This window comes from Cucumis melo, chromosome 3 (assembly GCF_025177605.1).
Source record: "Cucumis melo cultivar AY chromosome 3, USDA_Cmelo_AY_1.0, whole genome shotgun sequence".
NCBI lineage: Eukaryota > Viridiplantae > Streptophyta > Magnoliopsida > Cucurbitales > Cucurbitaceae > Cucumis > Cucumis melo.
Genome location: NC_066859.1, coordinates 26,472,223 through 26,488,800, shown reverse-complemented (window position 1 = coordinate 26,488,800; position 16,578 = coordinate 26,472,223). Strand labels below are relative to the sequence as shown.

General features: G+C 28.0%; 1 protein-coding gene across 1 annotated transcript; it reads left to right on the top strand.

The window, feature by feature from the left end:
* Nucleotides 1-13,998: 13,998 nt before the first annotated feature.
* LOC103488354 (early nodulin-like protein 1) lies at nucleotides 13,999-14,852 on the top strand. The gene is made up of 2 exons (XM_008447049.3): nucleotides 13,999-14,282; nucleotides 14,379-14,852. The coding sequence occupies exons 1-2, from the start codon at nucleotides 14,108-14,110 to the stop codon at nucleotides 14,732-14,734; spliced, it is 531 nt and encodes a 176-aa protein (XP_008445271.2). The 5' UTR covers nucleotides 13,999-14,107; the 3' UTR covers nucleotides 14,735-14,852.
* Nucleotides 14,853-16,578: the final 1,726 nt, after the last annotated feature.

Here is a 16,578-nt window from a genome sequence, read left to right as displayed (position 1 = left end):
TCAATCATTTAAATATTATTTGGATATTTATTATTATAATTATGTATTATAAAATTGAAAATTGAAAATATAGATACAACGAAAAGATGAATAATCACAATAAGCATAACTCAAATTGTATAACAAACACATATTTGTGGATTTCAACATGTTTTGGGTAAAATTTTGAATAGAGATTTGAATGATATGGACAAGATCATACGTGGCTAGATATCAAAACTCGAATCCTCTACTCCATTCCACAAGAATAAAAAATAAACTATATTAAATGAAATACAAATTTATTATCATTAAAAAAAATAAATAAAAAAAAAAAAAAAAAAAAAAAAAAAGTAAAACGATAACCAATTAAAAATAAGAAACAATGTTTTAAGCAGCGGCCGGAAGATTTTGACGAAAAGCAGTCTAAAAGTATGTTTTCGTTTCCACCAAAATCCGTAGAATTTTTCCACTCTTTTCTTTCCTTTTCATTCATTCATTTATTTATTTATTTATTTATGCTCGTGGGATAATCATTTTTTATCAACTTTTTATTTCCATAAAATCCATTTTATAAGGGAGATGAAGAAAAGCATAGTTGTGTGTCTGTATTAAATAATTTAAAAATTTTATGAACTTACATCAATAACAGTTTTTATTTATTATAATTGAGTGTGTGTGATTCGTGATTTAAATCCTTGATTGCACTAAAAAGATTATAGATTAAGATGAATGTATTGATCTTTATAAATTCAATGGATTAAAATTGTGATTGACATTTTTTAATAATAATAATAATAATAATGAATTATACTATTAAAAAATATAAAAATGATAAGTTGACGTTTGTTCTATCAATAATTAGCACGAATTTATATAGTAGAGATAAAAAAAAGTTGGATTAAAATTAAAATTGTATCAGAATTTGTTGAAACAACAATTAAACGTAAATTAAAAGAAAAAAAATCCATCTTATGTGGACATTTGTACTTTTGACTTTTTATTATATTAAGAAACTCAACTTTAATTAACTTTATTGATTTAGAAAGCAATCAATTTCTCATTAATTTTCCAATTTTTAAAAGCACACTCCATCTAGAAATTGACTTGAAAACAAATTTCTTTTTTTTTTTTTTTTTTTTTGACGATTTCCAAAAATGAAAACCAACGGTAGACAATAACTTTTTAAGGTTGCAAAATTTGTTTGTTTTTTTTTTTTAAAAAAAAAAGAAAATTAAATAAAGAAGAGACAAGAGACATTAAAATAGTTTTTGGTGAACCACAATTAGAATAGAAATTTGAAAAACCTCAAATTTCTCCTCTCTTCTTCTTCTTCTTTGTTTTTATTAAAATCCTCCAACTTTCACAATAAAGCCAATTTGAGATAAATCAATTATATCATTTTCAAAATTACTCAAAAAAAAATATATTTAAAATTATTCAAAATTAATTTTTAGCATCATCAAAAACGTATTTATAATTATAAAAATTGTTCATATTCGGTTCAAGAAATGCAAATTCAAAAGATATTCCATTTTAAAAGATATGTTAATAAGAAGCTTATATTAAAAAAATGAAGAACATAATACCCTTACACTCCCTTGATTGTAAATTAGTTTCAAAATCGATTTTCACGTTCACTAACAAATTTAAACTTTTCGATCAATGGATGATTCTATAATAGGTGGAAGGGAGGGGGGCATGTTTGCAAATTGGATGGAAGAAAAAACGAGAGGTGAAGGAAGCGTAAGCATTAATTTGGGCAACAACGTCCATATGTAAATCGGTCCCCCTCTTAAAGGTAGGGGACCATTCTCTCTTTCCCTTTCCTTTTCTTTCTTTTTTTCAGATTTTCTAAATAGAGAATCAGCTATAATTTTGGTTATTATATTATGTGTTTCAAACGTAGATTTATTATAATTTATGTCGTATTATGTTTATTTTTTTATTTACATATACTTAATACCATATTTTGAAAAATGTAGTACGAATTTATTGTATGTTCCACTCATTTATATAAACCAGTTTATTACTTACTGGAATGCATGTTTTCTATAATTTTATAAAAATTGATACGTGGTTTATTTAAATCTCGTTAATTAGTATGTTCATTTAATAAATTTAACAACAATCTTTACATATATATATATATGACTATTAATAAGTTTAATAAAAAGATAAAATCATTTTACATGTAAAAAAAAGTAAATGTATTTTGAATAATATTATTATAATTAAAAAGTGTATTCCACATAGATTTAAAAAAAAATAATAAAAAATTTATTTTTATTCAAACACTTCTTATAAAAACGTCTTAAAATGTGTTTTAAAACTTTTTTTAAAAAAGTACTCGTACATACAAGTTTATTTTGTTTGTTTATATATACTAAAAATATTTTTATTAAAAGAATTCAAAATTGATTGGTGATGACGATCGTTGGAGTTGGTTGTTAGAAGTTTGTTCCTAGAATTACCTAAGGTGTTGGTGGGAGATCGACCGACAATGATCACCAAAGATTAGCCTAAATCATATAAATGTTCTTATTAAAAAATTTCAAAGTTATTTCAATATTGATGGTAGTTGGAGTTTGTTGTTAGAAATTAACTGATAGAGTTATCGAAGGTAATAGTTAGAGATGTTGTTCGAAAGTTAGTCGACGAACTTTTTGACACTTGAACAAATACTCCTAAGGTTAAAGAATTGTAATGGTACTCAATCGTATATTTTTAGACGTAATAAACGAAAAGGGGAGATTTTTTTTTTCTTTTTTTGATTTGTTGTTATTATAATTAAGAAAAATAGCTAAGAAAACAAATAATTAAATTGAAGGGGTGGGGGCGTGTAAGTGTAAAGGAAATGGACCATTGCCGCTCCTCAGTTGTTAACTTTTAATTAATATTTAAAAAAAAAACGGTCCCTCCGGAGATCGAAATAAATGATGGATTATTAAAATAATCATAATAAATAACCTTTAAAACTTCTTTTAACAAAAAGGGGTTTGCAGCTGCTCCCCCCCACCCCATAATTGCTCTCTGTCCATTCATTTATTTTCATACTCAAATCTATCTATCTATCTTTCTTTTTCTTTTTTAAATAGCAAATAAAAAGCATAAATCAAATTTTGATTTTTTATTTCTTATGAAGATATATATATATATGTGTGTGTGTGCATGCCATGCCATTTAGATATTGTGTCCTTCACTATTATTCAATTTCATCAAATACCAACCACTGAGGGTACGAATAGTTCAATGATTTCAACTCATGGTTTCAATTATTTGCTATCTTCTATTACATCATGCCCTAAAACAACAACATAATATCTATTATTCAAAATATTACAAAACTTGTTTTAGATCGTGATGAAATTATTAAAATATTTATAAATATAATAAGATATTACGATGATAGAATTACTATTCGATGAATTCGTTAACATTTTCGTTCATTTTGTTATATTTGAAAATGACTTAAAACATTATTAAATTTACTTATGTTTCGATCTTTTTTTTTTTTTTTACTTTTTCTTTGAAAATTGGAGTCTAGGGTTTTTTTTTTCTTTTTAAAAAACGGTGTTTTTGGTCAAAGGAAAGAAGAGTTAATATATATGTTAAAAGTTTTGTTTATTCTCGAATTAGTGATATTATTGTTTGTTAGGTCGAAAGTTCACTACATCATATTTCTAGTTTGTTGTACCAAAAGAACGTCTTTGGAATGAAATTCTTATATATACTATGTTAGTACTATTAGATGTTGTGTTAGCATAATTTAAGAATATGCAGGTCCAATGGCAGAGAAAATTTTAATTTGGAACAAACTTTGATAGTATAGATAGTAAATGAAATTGCCTCTATTTTATTTTTAAGAAAATAACACTTAAATTAAAGTCGTTTTTTAATTTATTTCTAACACTTTATCATTTTTCAATGCCTTAAAATTTATCAAATCCATTCGTCTTTGCATTAATAAATCAAAATTCAAGTCAATCACTCACACCTCATCCCTACCCAAGAACTTTGTAAATAAATACAATACTAACTCAATTATTTGTTTTAACTATAATTTATTTAGTTTAATTAACCTTACATGAATTTCAAACTAAATGGTTAGATTTTATTTTATTTATTTTAGTTAAAAAACTAAAATTATATTTTTATTTTGAAATGGGGAAAAAGGTAGTTTGGTTACCAAAGAGGGAAAGATCTCTATAGTTATATAAAAAAACAAAGGAATGTGTGTTTCTTAGTGACACCAAAAGCAAAAAGACTTTTTTATCCTCATGCTCTTTCAGACCTTTTTTTAGAACTTCAACTCTCATTATTAAATTTAAATATTGTATGAATTTTAAACTCTAAAACAGCCTGTAAATTATTTAATGCATATTCATAACACACAATTTTTCTTAATTAATTACTCTAATCTTTTATTAAATTTGAACTTTTTTGTTGACCGTTAAAACACAATTTCTAAACCGTAAAAAAATTAAATTTCACTTGTCATCATTAATTGATTAATATGTTGATGTAAAGACTAAAAAGTAAAAAGTAGAAAATATATAAAGAAGCGATAATAAGTGTGTTAATAATGCAAAATAATGACCTCTCCACCAAAAACTTTTTACCCTACCTACTAACTTACAATAATATTATCATTCATGATGGATTCACAAATAAAACAATCATTTTCTTTAGGAAAAAAATAGGAATGATAAAAATTTTATACTAAAAGAATTAAGTAATTAGTAATTAGTCCAACGATAAAACTGTCATTTAGTATTCCTACGAGAACCAAGCTCACATCCTACTTCTTACATTCTTCCTATCAACAGAATATCTGTATATATCCGTCACTCCTTCATGCAACATTTTTTTTCACCCGTGCGAAAAGTTGGAGTGACACCCATGTGTAGAAGAGATATACAGAGAGAGAGAGTAGATGAAAGGATAATAATGGAAAAGGTGGGGGGGGGATATGTGAGTAAAATCATAAAATTAAATTGGATTATGATGGGGAAAGAGAAAGAAAGAAGAAAGAGGGGCCCCAAATGTTATAATGGTGATGGTGTGTGTGTGTGGGGGAGATATATATATTTGGATTAGAGATGGAGATGGAGGGGGACCATACTCAAATGTTGGGATCAATTTGTTCTCTTTTTTCTTTTTCTTCTTCTTCTTCTTCTTCTATATAATTATATATTGTTTTCCTAAAAACATAAATGTGTGTTATATTGTTGTTGGTTTTGTTTGGTTGTTGTTCTTATTCTTGTTTCTTTGGATTGCCATATAATTTCTTCTTTTGAAGTGGGTGGTACTGTTTATTTTGAATATTATGCTCTCCAGGTTTTATGCTCTAATAATAAAAAAGAAAGAAAGCAGCAATCAAAGTAGAATACTACTTGCCACCCACCCAACCACCTTTTCCATTATTATTTATTTATTTATAAACATATACATACAACTACATCTATATAGTATATACTTACAACGTTAATCATATGAAATGTCTTTTAAAATATTGAGAAAATACATTTAGATATATCTCGACTAAATTGACACCTCCTAACATCACACCACGTTCCAAAGCTATATCTATATAAAAACAAAAAACTATGGAATCAATTGTATGCACATGATCTCTTGGTGGCCAAAAGTTAAGGAGAATCCCATTGTCCATCGTCCTATCAAACATGTCATCTTGGTTCTTAGTAATGATTGACTTACAAAATTTTGATCAAACTTTCATATATAGAGAAGACTCATGTACGTACGAGATAAACTATTATTAAAGTTATTCGTAATATATATATATATTAACATATATATCAATTTTAATTGATCGATGTTCATTTAATTTGTTATTTATTGAGATCATTAAGGATAGATAGATTAGTTGATTCACACATGCAAAATTTTGTACTAGGTAGATATATTTATTTGATACAAATTCGTCTAATTACAATTTTTTTTTAACTTAGTTATCACAAACTTAACTCTTAAGCGTCAAAGTGTACATAGCTTAACATAAAACCGGTGTTAAGTATTTACTAATTTCACAAGATATTTGATACACATTTCTTACGCAATAATACAATTAAATTTAACATAACTCATGTGTAAATAGAATTATAGTTAGAAAAAATCATTTCAAGAGTGTATGTATATTTATTTTTTTTCTAAAACATGTTTTTTTCTATTTAGTTTTTGGGTACATAAAAGGATGATGGAAAGGAGTAAGAAAATAATTTGAATAAGATATGAACAAACAAGTTTTGTGATGCACAAAAAAGTTGATGGTTAAACTTAATATTAACCCTTTTAGAGGGAGATCATGGTCTCTAATTTCTTTTCATTTTTCCAAAATGACAAACATAAGATGATTAAAGATAAGACTGATCATTTAAAAGAAGAGACCAATAACCAAATTTAATTATGAGATGTTAGATCTAACAAGTAACAATAATATATATATATATATATATATATATATATATATATATATATATCATGCCAATTTATTTCTTTTTTTAAATAAAAGAAGTTTGACCTTATTCCTTAAAAGAGTGTTACTAAGTAAAGAAAAAGCTAAGCTACACTAAAACGATTTACGTACATATAATATCAATTTCAAAAATTAGTATAGACTTTCCAATATTTTAAAAATATGCAATAAACATAAAGTACTACACTTTGAATAACATGAATTGATCAAGAGGTTTCGTGAAAAAAAAAAAGTCGTCTTTTTATATTGTTGCTGCTAACTTTACATTACATACTTTAAAAAGAGAGAACCCTAAAAAAGAGGTAAGAAGAAGCAAAACTTTGTGATATTAATTATAATAATAAAAATGAAAATATCATAAAAAGAAAAGGCATTGAAAATGCACAAGTTAAATTTTAAAATAAAAACCCCTCAACAATAATTCAGCAAATTAAATAGACCATAGTACAGCAGACAATTTTTGTAAAAGAGGATTGATAATTATTGTACGTAATTTAATTTATTTGGTCTAAAGAAAAAAAGTTTAAAATATTCTTGGGTTTGCTTTCTTGGAAGTATTAATAAAGTTGCAATTAGTAGGAGAAGAAGAAGAAGAAGTTATTGTTGTTGTAAGGTTTTGATAATAATGGGAGTGGATGACAATGATACATATAGTGGGGGGAAAAGGGAAAAAGACCATTTTCCTATTAATTCTTACTTCCACAATTGACATTTGGCAAAAAAATTTAATTTTTTATTTATAAAAGATTATTCCAAGTAATTAAATTATTTTTGTTGAATCTTATATTTTCAAATTTCTTTATAAAAGGAAGAATATTCCTTAGAAAGGTCATGTTCTATTATTTATTATATTGAGTGGGAGAAAGATGCATGTGAGTGATGTGCAATAATATATATATATATATATATATAAGTTTTGTCTAAACAAAAGAAAAAGGAGGGGATATTTAATTGTTCAAGAGAATGTTAAGATTATAACAATGATTGATGTGGGAACTTTGTTATTGTTGTTTTAGTAGTTGATCGAGCCGATATTTACCTTTTCTTTGATGCATCTAATTTCTACTCTACTTGAAGTTGTTATCATTTATCAACAATAGAGTATAAGTATTTGTTGGTACAATATTTGAGTTTTCCTAGAACGAAGTTTATTCTAAATTTATTTTTTATGTGGTCTTTAGTTTTCTAAGATTATAATTTTGTTTTTGAGTTTCCATTCCATTTTAACTATGAATGTGTTAGAAATACATTCTAAAGTGTTTAATTTAAATAACTACAAAAATAATTTGAGCTTTTTGACAAATTCAAAACAATTACTTTTAAGCAAAGTTAAATTAGAGGCATATGAATTTTTACTCATTTGTTTTTAATATTGAAAATTTTAATTTTGTGGGTTAATATTTACATTAACGAAAATTCTAAAATAATTATAACTATTTGATTTTTCATTAGTTTTCGAGAATGGTTAGGTCAACTAAAAATGTATCCATTAATTATTTTAAATCAAATAATTAGAAAGTGAGGTGTAAATCCTCGAAAAAATTATTTTAAAAAGTGAGATTAAACCAAAAGGAACAATGAATTCATATAATATAAATTTTTCAACATAAATACTAATGTCCTTTGAAAATATCTAAAACGAAATAAATTTCCATTCTTTAAATTGTGTCACAATTGAATGACCACTTCTAGGAATCGGTCGTTGACAAACAATAATACTTATCTTATTTATTGATTAGTTTTAACATGGACCTCATATAATCTAACGTGATATCATGTTTGGGGTAATGGTTATATATAAGATTATAATAATTAACCAAATATTACTATTTTAAATACTATTTAAAAGTCTTCAATTAGGTTAGAGTAAATACTTTCAAAATTTTCTATTTGACACTGTGTTTACTACTTGTTACATCTTTTTACTATTTTACATTTATCATTTTTTCATTACCTGCTACAATGCTTAACTTTTTTTTTTCAAACTAAAATAGTTCACACACTAAATACATACTATTATAATCCAAACAAAAATAATATACACCCACACAAATTATTATTATTAATTAAAATATCCTAGGACTATAATGATTCGCATCGTCTCTTTGTAAAATAAAAGGTTCAAATTTTCTTCTTTCGAGACAAGTTGCTTTTCTACTGATCTTAATTTTTTTGTTGATTAACTACATATTGTTTCGTGTAATAATTTGATCATTCACGAATTTGTTTATCGGGTATTATAAGACTCTCCTCTGCCCTACTTCACTAAAAATAGAACGAATACTAATTTGTCATATTAATTATAAGATGAATAAGATCATTTGGTGAAATGGAATAATTAAAAGTGGAAACTAAAAACATATATTTTTAGAGGTAGAATATTTGAGCTTAATTTCATGCAAGTTGTTGGGTGGAAAATCATGTTTTAATATATGAAGTTATGGGTGGTGGTGAATGTGACTTGTCGATGCATGGCATGACCTTTTTCATCGCACAGTCCATATCCCATCAATACTTTTTTTTTTTCCCTCCAACAATGAGTAAAAATAAATATTCAATCATCCATTTCTTACATTCTTTAGATTATATATTTCATAAATGTCAACTATTTCGTTTAGGGACTTTAACTTTAATTTTCACCGCTGTGTTCTGTTTTTAAAATATTTTTCAAATTTTTCTTATTAGCATTAAATTTTTTTAGTTTTTTACTTTTGTCAATTTCAATTCATTTCAAACTTATGTTTTTAGTTTATCTCAAGAGATTTAGTTTCTTATGACTTGGATATGTCGTTTGGTATGTATGCACGTGTATGTGTGTAATATATAATATATGGTAAGTAGAGTTCAAATAAGAGATTTGACAATTTTGTAATTTAAACCTATTTTATTTAAAAGGATATGATTAAATAAATAAATATGATGAAATGCGAATAAATTACATATCAAATATTCTAAAACATAGCGAAGGGCAATATGGAAAGTAGAATCGGCCCAAAATCAAACCCATTGGGGGCCCGGCCCACAAACTCGAGTCCATGTCCATGTCCATATGAACTTAAAAGTCTGTTTTCGCACGAAACATACACAAGACTGTTGTAGTTTTTTAGAAAGATTTATGGAATTGGCTTTACCTTATAGCTAATGTTTTAGAATCTAATAATGTTTGTATTTTAGCAAGATTTCTAACCTTTTAATTTATTTCCGATTGATTTTAAAAATAATGTTGGTTTTTTTCAAACTAACTACAAAAATAGGGTAAGCTCGTACACGACTTCATTTAATCCAGTCACAATCTACGTAGCTGAAGAATGGTCAAAGTTATGATTCGTTTCACAGCTTTTCTTTGCAACAATTATTATTATTATTATTATTAATTATTATCATTTTAAAAATGGAAGGTAGATGCAACATTATTTAAAAAAAGAGTCTATACTTTATTAGTTGTTTTAAAAAATATATAACTTATTTCAAAAGTTATGATTATAATCTTCAGAAATAGTTCAAAATGCATCTATTAAATAGAAATTCTATAAAAAATTTTTTAATGAAATTCAAGATTTGGTAACTTAAAATAATGCTAGATTTCTTTAATATATTATTGCAAAATAAAAAAAAAATGAAGTTTATAGATTAGGAATAAAATAAAGATTAAAATAAAAGTCGTAAGTTTCTAACCAATCTTACAATTTAAATTTTATTTTGGATGGAAATATTTTCTTGGAGAAAGAAAATTTAAGAAAGGTGAATGTATATTTAAAAATATATAAAAAAGATAGAAACCATCGATTTTACTTACATTTTACATTATGTAATGAGAAAGATACGCGACTCTGAAGGAGTGCATTATTCAATAACTCGACTCCAGAATAAAGTCAAAGACTTATCTCATAATTTGAGAGCGAAACTCCTTACCGAATTTATGAGAGCCCTTTCTTTTTAGAAATATTAACTCGACTCCAAATCAAATAGAGGAGAGGTTCAAAGAATGTGAAAGCGAAGTGCTCATTCGATGTTTCAGAAGAAAGGTCACTCAGATCCTTCGGAAGTGAGTATGAGATCTTTTGGAATCAGTTTCTCTTTTGGTATGATTTACTGAGTTCACGAGGAAAGAATACAACCTAGTTGGGTAGGTTAGCCTAGCCTCCACCTATCACTAATTAGGATTTCACCGGCTAACCCTATTTTTTTTCAGTATGAATAGGAGCGGAACTGCTTTACCTAGTTGACTTGGGTTCAGAGAAGCTGAGTCCAGAAGAAAATTGTGTACTACGCAAATTTCATGTCAAGTGCATGATATTAGGTTCATGACTTACTTACCTATTTTTTACCATACTTTTATGGCAAACCTAATCTTTTAGAATAACCTTATTTAAAAAAAAAAAAAAAAAAATCTCTCTCATGTTTTCTCTCACATTCATAAGATTAGAAAAGGAGAAAGCAGAAAATTATTATTAGATCATTCATTACCAAATATAAAATGATTATCAACGCCTCATATATCTTTACGTCCTTAGGTAGATTAAGCAATCCCTTGTTATAGGATTATGAGATGAGTTCAAATATATTAATTTTATCCTATAACAATTGAACATACATTATTATATTATTAAGAACATAATTTCCATAGGAAAGTGGAAAATGATGAAAATAACAAATAGTGGACAAACTCCATGAAGTACAAATGTAGGAGTACATGGCATGAAAGAAACGTGTTGGATGTTAACGAAAGCCCAATGTCAACTTGAAGATGATGTGGCAGTGGCTGTGACAGCTGGCAACATTCTTTCCTCTTCTCTATTATAAACAAAAAGAAAAAAGGAAAAACACAACTCGATTCACCTTACAAACCCTAAACGCAAATTGTTGAAAGTGGGAAAAGAAAAAAAAAGAAAAAGAAGAATGGGATTAAACGATCAGGAGGCATCCAGGAAGACGACGGGGTGGGTATTGAGCCGAAAGAGGAACCTTCCATTCAGCAACACCACCATGGCTATTGCTGGAACTCTCCTCCTCGGAATCGGCTACATGGTTTATGTCAACAAATCCAGAAATAATAACGATACTATTCACCGCCAACCTACTCGCTGATTTTTTTTCTTTTTTTAATTTCTAGGAACATGTTTTTTATTTTTCTAATTTCTGGTATGTATTTGGTCTTCCTCTTTACTATATTATAAAGCATATATATATATATATATATATAGACATCTATATTAGCCTCCTCTTTTATACAAATATTTAGGTGCTCCTTCTGCAGCCTAGGGTGATTTGGATCAGGTTTGAAACTAACCAATGAATTGCGGTGATCTTCTGCTTGTATTTTCACCATGTGATGAATTTTGTGAAGTTGTCCCTAAAAACAACTCTTGTGTTCAGAACTAAGAACGATGGCACTTACTCTATGCTCTATGTTATATCTCCGATTCGCACAACAGTATTGCGACGACGTACTCCAGATCCAATACTTAAATAAACTTAAAAAAAAAAAAAGGGAAAATGGAGTAATTATGAAGTTCATAGAAATGGAGTAGTTACAAATAATAAAAAATGGAGTAGTGGTTCATTCGTATTGTATTTCTTCATAGTATAACTGTTATCAAGTTTGTTTTTTGGTTGTTGTTTATTTAACGAATAGATTAGATTAGAAATATTATCATTTAATCTTATAGCCTAATAAAATCGATAATAAATATAGAATAGTTTTTATATTCAACTCTGAAAGGATTATTTTCCGTTCTCCCTCTCAAATGGAGAGTAATGATAGCATAAGCAAGACAACAAAACACAACTAAGTTGGTAAATCCACTCTGGTATAAAAGAATCTTAGCATCGATATCGAGGGGTATTGGGTTCAAATTTTCAAAAAAAACAAAGAAAGAAAAAAAAAGAAAAAATCATTTCTCAAGGATGTTTACAAGTAAACTTATTAATAAGAATTGACTATACAAATGTTAAGGGATTCTCACCTTGCATTACAAGGTCGAAGCTCCCTTGAGATACTGTCTTTAGAATAACCTAACATTGACACTTGCACGAACCTCCTAAACGAAGTGAATCATAATATCAGTGATAAGTTGTATACTGCACATTTCTTTATGCGAGAACCTGACCGTCTCAATGTAAAATCTGCTAAAACATATACTACACAACTTTTGTCCTCTCTCTCTTTCTATATATAATATACCACCAGAGAAACAACCAAATTAAATCTGCTAAAGAGATTTTATATAAATTAAAATACTAACCATTCGAAAGATTTTTATACTAACTAGGAGAGATTATATCAGCCTCCTCGAGAAAGGAGAGAGAAAAATGGGAACAATTCACGATTTTATACTAACTAGGAGAGATTATATCAGCCTCCTCCAAAAGACTGTTTTTCATGAAATTGTGGATAATCGTCAATCGTTTATAGTTATAACTATAACATATGGCCTTTGGTATTGTTTATAGACACAATTGTCAATTGATCAAATTTTGTGTGTTTGTTTCCTAGCTATCATCGTCGGACAATTTATCGATTACTGATCACACTGTCGATCGTCATAAGCCAAGCTTCTACTTCTACTACTATTTTTGTTAACGATCAACAACAAATTGTTTCAGTGACTCTTGGCTAATCTCATACAATCTTTACCGGAATCTTCAAAATCATAAGAACGCTTCTTTTAGTTTATAACAAATCCATTTGATTAAAAAAGTTGAGTTTTTAGAAGAAAAAAAAGGTTTAAATAGCTTTCATTTTTTAAAAACAAAAAATTTCTTGTTCGTCGTTGAGTACTTTATATTTAGTCTCAATATTTCAAAATAAGATACATTGATACCTGATTTTGATTTAACCTATAAACTTCAAAATGTTACAATTTTATCATTTATATTTAACTTTTGTTTCAATTCAATTTTTAGAATTCAACATTCACATGTTTAACGTTGATTTTTCTTATTTTTCATCTTCAATAGTAACGTAGATCAATAGATTTAAAATAATTAAATTTAAAATTTTACTTAACCATTACTTTAAATTAATCAATAAATATATTAACATTGATATTCGTAAATAATTATTTAATATAAATATGTGTTTAAAATATAAAATATTAAAATTTAGGAAACAAAGTTGAAACAAACCTCAAATTTAAAATGGGAAATTATAACATTTTAAAACTCATCGACAGAATTGAAATAAAAAATCAAAACAACTACAAGTATAACCTTTTGGATTGTAAGGACTAAATAAATAATTAATTAATTAAAAAGAAAAAAGAGGTATTTTTCCCAAAAGAATTAAAAATTAATGAGCCCTGCACTATTACAGCCAAAATATAACCGTTGAACTATAGCCGTTTAAAAATCCCCTTTCACCATTCTCCACGCATCTCAGCCGTTGGAACTTTGAAAAGCAAATAAAAGACAAAAATCCAACATACACTCAGGTGACCTGTTAAGCTAAACCCCAACGGCTAATTTTTCTCCTTCTTCCTCCTCTGCATATAAATTCGAACCCCCCCCCCCCCCCCCCTTCTCCTCAAAATTCATTCTTCCAATCATTCTTCCAATTATTCATTCTTTTTCTCATCTCTATTTCTCATTCGGGCGGGCCCATCCATCATATAACAACCATAATCATCCATGGCTAACTTTTCAATAGCTCTGTTTCTTTTCACGTTTATCCTCTTCAGCTTCTCAGAGGCTAGAGAGATTTTAGTCGGAGGCAAATCTAATGCCTGGAAAATCCCTTCTTCTCAATCTCAATCTCTCAATCAATGGGCTGAAACCTCTCGCTTTCGCATTGGCGACACTCTCGGTAACTTTCTCTACTCTGTTAACCTCTGTTTTATTCTTTATTTTAATAGGAAAGGAATCATCTTGAATTTTTTGTTTATTTTAATGTTGTGATTAGTGTGGACTTACGAAGAGGGGAAAGATTCGGTACTGAAAGTGACGAAGGAAGATTATGAAGCCTGCAATACAGAAAACCCAGAACAGAGATTCGAAGATGGGAAGACGAAAGTGGAGCTAGAGAAGCCAGGGCCGTTTTATTTCATCAGTGGGGCAAAGGGTCACTGCGAGCAGGGCCAGAAGCTGATCGTTGTGGTCTTGACACCTCGCCGGAGGTTCATCGGGATCTCTCCTGCGCCTTCTCCGGCGGAAAGTGAGGGTCCGGCGGTTGCTCCGTCTAGTGGAGCTGCTAATTTGAAGGTTGGGTTTTTGGCGGTGGTTGTAGGAATTTTGGGTGTTGGTGTTGGGTTGGTTTGAGGATTGGGAACTGATTGATTGGTTTTTTTTTTTTTTTTTGTTTGATTTAGAAATGGATGCAACTCCATATTGTTGGATGATTAAAAAATTATAGATAATATAATATTCATTGATTTTTGAAATTATTTTGTGTCATTCAAATCTAAATCAATTCCCTATCTGATATAACAGCAAGCAGCACACTCCAGAAGCATTCAATAAGACGTGGAAGGAGGATGATCTTTTTTATATAAATATAAACATAAACCCTGGGTGGCGAAAGACCAAAAAGATATGAGAAAAAAGCATTAGACAAAATGTGTTCTCTAAATTGAACCAACTGTACTGTCTAAAATGATTGAGCCTGTTTATCAAACTAAGGTTGTTTGATAGTTTTTTGAATTTTAACTTTCAAAGTTAGATTATTTTTTTTCCATAAAGATCTTGCTATAATTTTGTCTTGATTTTTTCGTTAAGACAAGGCCCCATAAGCCCATTTTCTTCATCGTTGTCAACTCAAATCAAGAAGGGGTCCAAAAAGAAGAAGAAATTCATGGGATGGGGGGGGCCACATATTATTACGTATAAAAAGACAAGCTTGAAAAACACAATTTTCAATCCTATAAGCATCATAGTGCAAACATTTAAAACAAATATAACCTTAAAATATAAAAGTGCAGAACTAATGAGTAAATCCTCTATGCCACCACGTTTCTTTTTAAGAAAAGAAAGAAAAACCAAACAAACACCGTAACATCATCCCTACAAGCATCTTTGGAGAGAGAATACAAGGGACAATAAACAAGTTCTATGACCACCAAAAGAAACTGCAACACTCACAAGAGATGATGAGCACCACTGTTCGCGCCAAACGCAGGCACCGACCAAAAGAAACGATCTAAGTATAAGCAACCAAGGTCTTGATATCAATACCAAATCATACAACTCATATAGATCAACCCCCACTACATCAACATCACTAGTAAGATAAACATAGTCACGTTCAACAAAAGGGGAGGGAGAACAAGCAACAAACATCCCAAAATACTCTTAATCAAATATCCATACATTTTAAAGTCATCTTCATCGGCACTTTAGTATCCAATTCATCAAGTCTAGTGCTTCCTCTTCAACAACATTCATAAAATAAATTCACACCCTAAATCTTTGACCAACCTCAAACTTGACAATAATTTCACAACTTTTCCAACCTTAGGCCACCACACGACCATAATGACTAAATCTTATAACAAATAAACCCATCCCATAAATAAATGAGATTAGAATATCATTATCGTCTGTATACTTTATATTTTAATTTGTATACTTTCAAATGATTAAATTTATAGTTTTATTAAATAAAAAACAATTGAATAGTTAGTTTGTTGTTTAATTTTCAAACAAAAGTGCAGTACCTCTTTATAAAATTATAATACAATTGTTAATTTGAAGTGTTAGTTTGAAACATTTTGAATTTAATGCATCTGTCCAATCTAATTTAAGAGAGAGAAGACATTATCCTATACTGTCTTATCAAGTAAACTAATTATTTTGATCTTATGAATTACAAATATATGATATAGAATTAAAACAATTTTAACATAAGTTGTTAGCTAACATATAAAACAAATCCGTAATTATTATAATTAGAAAGTAATAATCTCTTGGTCAGACATGCATATGTGCACACGTCATTTCTTGATTTAACCAACCCATCATCACAAATTTAAATGACTTTAATTGAAAATAATCCAATAAACTATTCTCAAAGAAGAAGAAAAAAAGTGATTCAATAAACTTATATTTGTCTGACTCCATTTCTCGAATGAATTAAATAGGAATATTTTTCACAATTTTAATATAAT

What these genes read in the sequence shown, in the direction of transcription:
- LOC103488354 (XM_008447049.3), top strand. Translation starts at nt 14,108, where the DNA reads ATGGCTAACTTTTCAATAGCTCTGTTTCTTTTCACGTTTATCCTCTTC. An exon ending in TCGCATTGGCGACACTCTCG is followed by an intron (nt 14,283 to 14,378) that starts GTAACTTTCTCT and finishes TGTTGTGATTAG; the next exon opens with TGTGGACTTACGAAGAGGGG.